General features: G+C 30.9%; 1 protein-coding gene across 1 annotated transcript in view; it reads left to right on the top strand.

Moving 5' to 3' along the window:
- Nucleotides 1-205: 205 nt before the first annotated feature.
- The window catches only part of LOC117124686 (glutaminase kidney isoform, mitochondrial-like), a 17,578-nt gene continuing 6,411 nt past the window's right edge, over nt 206-11,372 (top strand). Inside the window, exons 1-11 of the mRNA XM_033271018.1 lie at nt 206-226; nt 749-879; nt 3,200-3,329; nt 3,832-4,075; nt 4,581-4,639; nt 5,062-5,153; nt 6,587-6,704; nt 6,895-7,071; nt 7,581-7,712; nt 8,164-8,256; nt 9,845-9,880. Coding sequence (XP_033126909.1) covers nt 206-226; nt 749-879; nt 3,200-3,329; nt 3,832-4,075; nt 4,581-4,639; nt 5,062-5,153; nt 6,587-6,704; nt 6,895-7,071; nt 7,581-7,712; nt 8,164-8,256; nt 9,845-9,880 — 1,233 coding nt within the window. The remainder of the gene's footprint in view (nt 227-748; nt 880-3,199; nt 3,330-3,831; nt 4,076-4,580; nt 4,640-5,061; nt 5,154-6,586; nt 6,705-6,894; nt 7,072-7,580; nt 7,713-8,163; nt 8,257-9,844; nt 9,881-11,372) is intronic.

The following is an 11,372-nucleotide window of genomic DNA, read 5'->3' on the forward strand; positions in this document are numbered from 1 at the left end:
TTAGCGATATGAATTATTAAAAACTAATATTAAATAGCATGGTTTCTATAAACATAAATAAACAATAATAATTATCAGAAAACCTACCAACTATAACAATTAAAATGTATTATTAAAATATTTTATTAGTGCAGGTGTCTGTGTCCTGCACTTAATTACTAGAGTCTGAGTAATATTTTGTAAAGAAATCTTAGAAATAATTGAGATGGGGAAATTTAATTTCTACGTGATTTATATCGATTAAATACACACCATTTTGATGAGGCAATTACCCCTCGATTCTCTGAGTCTTCTCCGCCAAGAATACAACACCGAAACCCTAATTTCTCCTCTCTCATTCCCTTCTTTATACCAAAATTCCTAACTTTACTTATTCAAATATTTCAGAAGTACAAGCTCTTACTTAGCTCTTACCTTTATTTGCCAAATTGTAAATATTTTCGATTTTCATGAAAAAACACAAACAAATAAAAAGAAAATGAATATATATATCATATATTATATATACACATACATATACTATATATATACATATATATATATGTATATATAAAAAAATGAAACAGCTTTAGTAGACTTTAAGAACACTGATTTATTAGTAACTCGGATATTTCTGCCACTCCTGTGGCCTTCTCGCTGATGAAGCTGTTTTATTTGTATACATTGACATTTTAGACATGAAATTGGTTTGATCAAATACATTCGGCACTCCTGTGCTGTTCCTCAGCGAATTTTGTTTCTGTTGTAGGTATTAAATTCTAAAGGATTACAGTTGAAAGATCCGCGTCTACAAGAGTCAGTTGCTAAATTCAGACAAATTGCCAAAGATCAAAATCTCCATTACGATAACTGCTACATTGATAAAGAATCTTTCAAAAGGTGAGTTAAAAATATAGCCCAGGAAACAAATAGTTTTTGTGGTATGGTACTTAAAGTACCCAGTTTCCAATCTCAGGGTTCTGGGTTCTAACCTGGTGCAATGTCAGAAATTTCACACAATCATAACCAGTTAAATTTCTTTTCTAATCTTGCCAAGTAATCCAATTTTCTGTTTATATTTTATGTATTACAGAAAATAAAGAATCTTGAATAGCTGGGAAACTTGATGGCTGATTCAGCTTAACAATGACAATGACAATTTCTTTTATTTTCCTTAAACATCAATGGATAAATCATACAATAATCATAGGTAATATTACAAAATTTAAGCAGTCAAAGAAAAGGGAAAATTCCAGAAGCATAATGCTTGTAAATGGAACACCCCATTACAAGATTAAAACATGTCAACAATATAATGGGTTCAGAGTTCTGAATAAACGTTTTATTATATCAAAAACAATATTGCGTTGCACACAGCTGGGAAACTTGATGGCTGATTCAACTTAACAATGATAATGACAATTTCTTTTATTTTTCCTTGAACATCAATAGATAAATCATAAAATAATCATAGATAATATTAAACAATTTAAGTAGTCAAAGAAAAGGAGAAATTCCAGAAGCATAAGATAGTATAATACATACTCCAAGTATCGAAATGCACGCCATCGTGTCGGGATTCCATATTTCGACATTAATTATGTTATTATCAGGAATTAATTATGTCATCGTCATTGCTGATGATAACATAATTAATGTTGAAATATTGAATCCCATCACAATGGCGTGCATTTCGATACTTGGAGTATGTATTATACTATCTTATCTGAGATTAATCAGTGGACATTTCGGTTTTTCCAGAAGCATAATGATTGTAAATGGAACATCCCATTACAAGATTAAAACATGTCAACAATATAATGGGTTCAAAGTTCTGAAAAAACATTTTATCATATCAAAAACAATATTGCAGTTTAAAAAAATGATATTTTTTATACTATTATGAGCAGAGTAACTTTTTGAATGTTGAACCAGTTGAATATCTTTTCTAACTTAAATCTTGCCAAGTAATCCAATTTTCTGTTTATATTTTATGTATTACAGACAATAAAGAATCTTGAATAGCTGGGAAACTTGATGGCTGATTCAACTTAACAATGACAATGACAATTTCTTTTATTTTCCTTGAACATCAATAGATAAATCATACAATAACCATAGATAATATTACAAAATTTAAGCAGTTAAAGAAAAGGAGAAATTTCAGAAGCATAAGATAGTATAATACATACTCCAAGTATCAAAATGCACGCCATCGTGTCGGGATTCAATATTTCAATATTAATTATGTCATCACCAGGAATTAATTATGTCATCGTCATTGCTGATGATGACATAATTAATGTCGAAATATTGAATCCCATCACGATGGCGTGCATTTCGTTACTTGGAGTATGTATTATACTATCTTATCTGAGATTAATCAGTGGACATTTCGGTTTTTCTAGAAGCGTAATGCTTGTAAATGGAACATCCCATTACAAGATTAAAACATGTCAACAATATAATGGGTTCAAAGTTCTTAAAAAAAAACATTTTATCATATCGAAAACAATATTGCAGTTTAAAAAAATGTTATTTTTTATACTATTATGAGCAGAGTAACTTTTTGAATGTTGAACCAGTTGAATTTCTTTTCTAACTTAAATCTTGCCAAGTAATCCAATTTTCTGTTTATATTTTATGTATTACAGACAATAAAGAAACTTGAATAGCTGGGAAACTTGATGGCTGATTCAACTTAACAATGACAATGACAATTTCTTTTATTTTTCTTGAACATCAATAGATAAAACATACAATAAACATAGATAATATTACAAAATTTAAGCAGTCAAAGAAAAGGAGAAATTCCAAAAGCAAGATAGTATAATACATACTCCAAGTATCGAAATGCATGCCATTGTGTCGGGATTCAATATTTCAACATTAATTATTAATTAATACTTGGAGTATGTATTACTGTATACTATCTTATCTGAGATTAATCATTGGACATTTCAGTTTTTCCAGAAGCATAATGCTTGTAAATGGAACACCCCATTACAAGATTAAAACATGTCAACAATATAATGGATTCAAAGTTCTGAAAAAACATTTTATCATATCAAAAACAATTTTGCAGTTTAAAAAATGATATTTTTTATCCTATTATGAGCAGAGTAACTTTTTGAATGTTCCTTAATACAATGTATACATTGTATATATATATACCTAAATACAAATAAATAGTAACAAAAGTGCAACTTTTTCTTTCCAGCTGTATTACAGATAATATTGTGCTGATTGAAAGAGCTCTTACAAATAAATTTATCATTCCTGATTTCAAAGATTTTAGTGAAAATCTTGAACATTTATATAATGATGCCAATGGTAATTCGTCTGGCAAGGTAAAAAAATTCATTCAACTCTTAATTCAAATGAATAATAAACCAAACAATATTTTTATATTCAAAAATTCATAGAATGGCAAAAAAAGAAATTGTTTGCCCACAAGCCTGATTTACCAACTCAACAAATTGTGGAGTTTTTTAGTCCTGCATTTAAGATTTTATCATCCAGAATGCATGAGGATGACGGTATTGAATCCTTGATTTAGGCCTAGACCAATAGTAAAAGATAAGATAGGTAAACTTTATTGTTATAATCAAATCAAGGCGAAAATTGGTTTCTTAATGTACCGACGTCACACCATTATCAGAGATACAATTTTAATAAACCATTTGAGAAAATGACCAATGAAAAAAGGTTACCAATCGAGCAACCCCGATTTTAAAATGCCATTGTGGCCCACAGCAGAACAATTTTTTATAATGTTATACATTATTTAACTTTTTCTTTTTGAACCCTGTATTGTATTTAATCTGTATTGTTGTTTGGTATCATTTTCAGGTTGCAACCTATATACCACAGTTGTCACGACAAGACCCTGCCCACTGGGCTGTGTCTGTTTGTACCATTGATGGCCAACGTTTTAACATAGGAGATACAAAACAGGCTTTCTGTCTTCAATCGTGTTGCAAGGCCCCAGCGTACGCCTTGGCTGTCACTGCAAAGGGGTCTGATTACGTGCATCAGTTCATAGGATTTGAACCAAGTGGCAAACCATTTAATGAACTTGCCTTAAATGCACAACGTAAGATAATATGATGTACAGTATATACAGTTCGCCCTCCAATTCGAGACCACTTTGGGACCTGAAAATTTGGAGTGGTCTCTGAATTTGTCTCCACTTACAGGGTTAGCTTTGTGTTAAAAGATTAATGATTGTTATTTAATTCTTTGAAAAAGTGGTCTCAAATTGGAGGGCCTCAAAAATAGAGGGGTCTCACATTGAAGGGTGCACTGTGACAAATCTTGTGATACCAGGTTCTTTTCTTATAACTAAAGAGACTTGTTTCATTGCTGCATCCTGTAATTGGTCAGTGTATTTGCTGTTTTAATATTTATTTAAATTGAGTGGAGTTGAATACCTTAGCACAGCATCCTGGGTTCAATTTCTGTCACAGCACCACTAAAAACGACTCCACTCCCTAAGCCTCTTAAAAAGACTTGGTTTATAAAGCATCATTCCATACTGTAAGTGGTGTGTAGTTGCTATTAAATGTGACGGAAATTTTTTTTTTTAATTCTTCTTTCAGACAAACCTCACAATCCGCTGCTGAATTCAGGTGGCATTTTGGTATCAGCACTCTTAAAGGTAAATGAAAAGTGAATATCATGGTTCATGATGAATCTAGTCTCATTTATCAAAATGTTTGGATGTACCTTAATTTAGTTATCTGTTAGCTAGCCCTAGATTTCACCAGCTGCCCTGTACTTCAGTTGAATTTAAATGTTTGTATATTCTCTTAAATTAAAAATCTTGATTTTTTGTTCTGTTCTTTAATATTGTGTTGAACTTTGATTTTGATTGATGTGAACAAAAAAATGTGTAAAACATTCTGTTAAATTTCTTTTTATTGAGTGAGTCAAAGGCTTCCTTTTCATGGACTAGAATATATATCGTGTATTATTTTCTTGATGTTGTTATACTAATTCCATTTAATTGGATAGTGCCAAAAGTTGTAATGCTTGTCAAGAAGGATTTGTAAAATTAGAACCTTTTTTCCTATGTCTTAGGCTGATTGGAGTCCTGCAGACAGCTTTGATTTCACTACCAAACAGTTCAGTCGCTTGAGTGGAGGGGAGTTTGTTGGATTCAGCAATGCGACGTAAGTTGAACGCACCCTATAATTGTATATCCTTTAATAATGTCATACCATTGGTGGTGTTGTCACGGTTATAGTTGCTTTTTCTGACACTTATTGGGTCTCTGCTGTGCGATCCCACTGTTATTCTCAGGGAGTTCTCATGTCTCGTTTTGAATTTGGAGTGACACGATGTTAACAGTGCATTACCATAAACTGCTCTGCAACACTGCATACATTTTGAACTTGTTAATATTGAGTGTTTAAATGTTTTTTGTTTCTTTTAGATATATTTATTTCATATATTTTTACTAAACCAGCGGAGACACTTTGTACAGCAATTCAGTTTTCCTTTTTGTTTTTCCTAATTTGGATTTTAGGTCTGTTTTGATTTTCATTGCTTGGATTGTTTTTGTTGTATGTATGATGAAATTAATGAAATGAAAATGAAATACATGTCAATATATCATGGTGGTTTAATATTTTAACTGCTGTTACACCATGTGCTCCAATATGGTTTTGAGATGAATGACAGAATCAGTGTTATAGGTTGTTTCAATTTTTTGAAAGATTATTTTGACTTAAAAATAAGTTATTAAGTTAAGCACAATATAATTGTTAAAGTATTGCTTAGTAGTTTACCAGCATTGTAGCTATTTTACTACCATTTCATTTCATTTATTTTATTTAGACACGATAGCATTTCAACACAAATGTTGTTTTACAAATGGTCGTGTAAAGCCAAAAGACAAATATAATATAATGTATAATAGAATTATATATAGTATAATAATAATAATAAGAGAATAATAATTAAATATATGAATAACATTACAATTTTGATTTAAAGATCGAAAGAGAAGGCGAAGATCTAATCTCAAATGGGAGACAATTCCATTGATGAGAACCCCTATACACTATGCTACGTTTCTTGAAATTACTGTTAGGTTTAGGAATATGGAGTTTAAGGCAATCAAAATGTCGCAAACTGTAAAGACTTTGTTTTTCAAATTTAAAAAGATTTTGAATATATAAGGGCATAAGTAGTAGTTTGACAGATTTATACATGAAAATTGACACTTTCCTGGATCTACCGAGATACAAACTTTGCCAGCTCAGACTGTCTAACACTGTTGCAGCTGGTTTATCCCATTTGCAACCGAGGATAACACGTCCCACCCTATTTTGAAATCTTTGAAGTTTTGCAGCCAAAGTATCACTACAGTTGCCCCAAACTTCGCAACAATACTCAAAATGAGGCAAGATGATAGAATTATATAAGGTCAGCAGTCAAAACAATGACAATTTAAATCAGCAAAACAGGGAAAACAAGTTCAAAAGGTCGGTTTTGCACTAAAAAATATAGTAAAAAAAACAAGAAACGCGAGGAGCAGCTAGCATGAGTGCTAACCCGTGATAACCTGCCCCTATCCACTATCTTTCCTTTGCCATTATAGGTTTTTATCAGAGAAGGAGACAGCATTTCGAAATCGAGCCATTGCCTACCTCATGAAGGAGTACAATGCACTGCCAGTCGATTCCAGTGTTGAAGAGATCTTGGACTTCTACTTCCAGGTAACATACTTTCATAATAACACTGGAAATTGTATAATTTGATGGGCATGCAGTATGGTAATATTAAATGATTCCATATGATTGATAGACACTAGTAAACCAGAATGACAGTGGTTTCTTTACTGTATGTTTATTATATTCTTCCTCCATGTAATAACAATGTCATTTGCCTATTTCTTCCCTCTTATAGTTATGTAGTATTGAAGTGACAAGTGAATCAGGAAGCGTGATCGCAGCCACTCTAGCCAATGGTGGCGTTTGCCCTCTGACTGGTGAACGTGTTCTGGACCCAGCTGCAGTCCGCGATACGTTGACGATCATGTCATCCTGTGGGATGTATGATTACTCGGGTCAATTTGCTTTTCAGGTAAAAGTCCTGTAAAAGAAAATAATTTTTTTATGTCACAAAATAAAATATCTTGTATCTCTTACACTGACTTGGAAAAACCTCCACTGGTCCCCAGTACATGGTCAAATTAAATATAAAAAATATTCTCCAAACTTGACATCTGTGTTCATTCAAACTTGGTTAAAAAACTGTATGCAACTGCTTATACAGTGCTCTTTTAAGAACACACATCACTTAGCGATGGAGCCATTGCAACAACTGCACCAAAACTATTGAACATTCTCCATCATTATATCAAAAATTATAACTCAATTACTACCTTTAAAACACTCTTTTATTTATTACAATACTTTCCATATCTAAATGCGGGGAGGAAGGGGTGGGGAATGAGACAAGGATTTGTTGTTTTTCATAGTGCTAAAGTGTTTGCCATTTAAAAATGGAAGGACCTGATTTTGGTAAAAATTTTTACCAGATTTGAAGGTCTTTTCATTAAATTCTAACAGAGAAAATTCATTACATTATAGATTGGCCTTCCAGCAAAATCAGGTGTATCTGGAGGCATTCTGGTGGTTGTTCCCAATGTGATGGGTGTGATGCTGTGGTCTCCACCGTTAGATACATATGGCAACAGTGTGCGAGGAATACATTTTCTCAGGGTAATTATTTATGTCATGTCTTCCTTAACAATTGGGAGGCTTTTGTTCTTCCAAGTGTTGTTCTTATATTGTTTGTGTTGTTGTTGGTCGTCGTGGTAGAAATGTAGAGTGTTCCTGATCGCACAATTGTATGTAAACAAAATACAGTTGCTTGTTTTTTGAACACGCTAGCATTCCAGTCTACACAACAAAGACACGGCTGGCAGTTTGATTTCAAGGAATATATCAATCTGAAACAAAAATTATATAATTTGCATTCATTGTATTTTTCCTAGTAATAAAGTTTGTGCAAATTGTAAAATGGACTCGTCCTCACCTGGCCATTGTCTCAACCATCATAATTTCTATAAATGATATAGAGTGGTGGTAGTGTAGTGTTATTATTATTAGTGATATAGTATAGTTATCATTATTTCAATCTCAATATTGTAGTTATTATGTATCACTATAGGACCTTGTCAGCATTAACAGTTTCCATAACTTCGATAACTTGCTACACACAACCAAAAAAATTGATCCACGCAAAGCTGGAGTTGGAAGCAAGGTAATCTTTAATATTCTGTTTTGTAATATTTACATACTTACTTTTGGTTTTTTGTAATCACATTTTAATTATTCACTGACATGTTCATTGCTGTTGTGCTCATCAATGTCTATATAGTAACTTAGGACTATTGTGATTGGACCGTAAAAAAAAATGACATGCATTAAACATTTCAGCCAAATACCAAAGAACCCAAAATATTAAGATAAATATCTGAAAATATTTTAAATGATTTGAATTGATGATTACTGTTAAATAATATTTGTCTAGCTGTAGAGGGTCAGTGTAATAGATACAGATGCAATAGCTAATTAAATATGAAAATGCAAAATGTTTAAAAACAAAAATGGTTCATATATGTACACAGTTTGCTGTATTTTGTGTTAATTCCTGCATGCTACATTAATGCTGTTTACTTATTTGTGCATGTTTAACCTATTGAAGATTGTTTTTCAGTCAGTTGTTGATCTGTAAGTTTGCCATGTGTTTTTTACTCTAATAATATTTGTAACTTTGCCACTATTTTACTGTAAATTTTGGAATTTTCTGTTGCTTTACAATTAAATATTAGTTATGTTTTGATTGTAATGTAGTCCTAAATTATTTGTACTCCAGCACCACAATATCTCTGCATGTTTTTACTACAATGCAAGGAATTGCATCGATTATGCTATTTTTGCAGTGTGTATAATATTATTATGAAGCAAATGTTAAGAAAAGTGTGGCGTGTTCTAATCCGTATGTTTTTAGTATGGTCAATTTTATTATTCTTCTCTTAATAAAATCTTGAAAAGTTTCTGTTCCTTATGTTGCTTGTAATATGACTTATTTATTTCTAATTTATTATTGTAAATAATATTGCTATTAAATCTTTATTGACTTATTTATTTCTTATTTATTATTGTAATGGTAAATAATATTGCTATTATTATATCTTTATTGACTTATTTATTTCTCATTTATTATTATTGTAAGTAATATGGCTATTTTTAAATCTTTATTGACTTATTTATTTTTCATTTATTATTGTAAATAATGTTGCTATTATTAAAAATTTATTGACTTATTTAGTTCTCATTTATTATTATTGTAATTAATATGGCTATTATTAAATCTTTAATGTTATAATTGGATATGCTTTGAAATATAACAATATCTTGTCTATTTAGTGATATTATTGTTCAGTGTTTGTTTTAGTTAATATAAAATTATATGTGAGCTTTTATAGATAAATCAACAATATTTCCCCATCTCCTGTTTCCCCATTTTTCTCAATCTCATGTTTTTCTTTGTTTTCCTATCCCTTATTTTCTGTTTTGTTTCGTTGTTTCTCCATCTTCTATGTCTCTGCCTTCTACATCTCCTATGTTCCTTGTTTTTCCTGTTTCCCACCTATATTTCCTAGTTGTTGATATGTTTCTCTAAATTGATTATATATTTTTGTATTTCACTAAATTTCATTCCAACAACTACTTGTGCACATCATTTTGTACAAAGTGTTTTGGGCTATTGCATATAATTTGGTTACAACTTTTCTTTTTCAGTTAGAACTAACTGGACTATTTATTTGTTTTAATTTAATTCCCAGCTTTGGGCAAGTAGGAATGCTTCTAAAATGTCAGCTGTAAGAGGTTTATTTGCTTGTCGTTTACTATTCATCAATTGAATGCAAGAAATTAACCCAAATGCACAAGAAAATTCCCAGCATGCTCATAGTGATAACATTGATCCTATATTTTTGTTCCATTGTTTCTTCTCTTCTACACTTTTTGCTTCTTTACTTGACTGTATTTTGGTCGTAACGGCATATAATCGCATGATGGTAAAAGGGTCGAACTGCACATTAACACTGTGATTGGCATTTTTGTACATTATTCTGTATATTATAGCATGGACCTATTAATAAGATTATTAATAGGTCCATGATTATAGCCATATAACTTCCAATTTTATTTTAAAACAAGCTGCAATAATTAAAGCTGATTTTTCAAAATGGAAAGTCGTTAAATTGGAAAATATATAACTATACATTTTGTCAAATGATCAACTTGGAATATTAATTATATTTTATAAATTATATTGAGATTGTTTTATATTAACCTCATTAACAGATGCTGTCATTTTTTAGTTAATTACATTCAATATTTTAATTATATGATTATAAATTTGCATAAATGATATATCTTTTAATCTGGAAGCACTCAAAAATTCAATTAAAATTACTTTCTACTTCCCAGATTTTTTTCATTTATAGATATTCAATAAATCCTTTCATTGATTACCAGCCAAAGAATATGAGAGAAGTATTTTTTTTTTTATTCATAAGGAATGTTTAATCTGATTGCAATTTGATCAGTATAATATTTCAAGATAACATACATTTACGAAGTTCAACACATCATGCACAAATCTGAGAGGATTTTTAAGTGCAACAACGTTAATACGATACGATATAAATACTTTCCTTCTGGTGCCGTAATGTGATTAACAGTTCAGAGCAGAAAAGCTGTGCTGGTATAACAAGTATGTGCTGTTTCCTAGCCAAGTAGAAAAGCGCTGTCTCAGCCAGTCAGAGAGACGTAGAAATTATACAGGGACTTCACATTATTGGCAAAAATTACAGAATACGAGTTCACTAAAACTGTTACAGGTCAATCCAGGGGCAAATATCTGCACGTGCGCTATTCCCTTTGGATGATATCATTCCCAATGGCAATCAATTCCCAAAACAATTATTATTTATACTTATTTCATACTTATTTCATAATTATTGTCATATTCATAAATCATATTCAATTACATGACCTTTTATGATTAGATGGAAATCCATACTTAAATTTTGTATTAAATCTTTCATGACACAATTGGCAACTCATTCGTATTTGATAGGAACATTAACATACAGGAGACTTGACTTTATTATATTTTGATTTTTTTTTTTTTTAATGATAAAATGTCTGCCTTGCATGTAACATGCTGTGCCTTAAGCTTTGTCCACACTATCAAATTTTATTTGGCAAAAAACTGTTGTCATGATGTGCCTATATATGGTAATGATGTGCCTATATATAGTCATGATGTGCCTATATATGGTCATGATATGCCTATATATGGTC

Source organism: Anneissia japonica, unplaced genomic scaffold (genome assembly GCF_011630105.1).
Source record: "Anneissia japonica isolate Jap-2015-1 unplaced genomic scaffold, ASM1163010v1 scaffold284709_len978187_cov192, whole genome shotgun sequence".
Lineage (NCBI taxonomy): Eukaryota > Metazoa > Echinodermata > Crinoidea > Comatulida > Comatulidae > Anneissia > Anneissia japonica.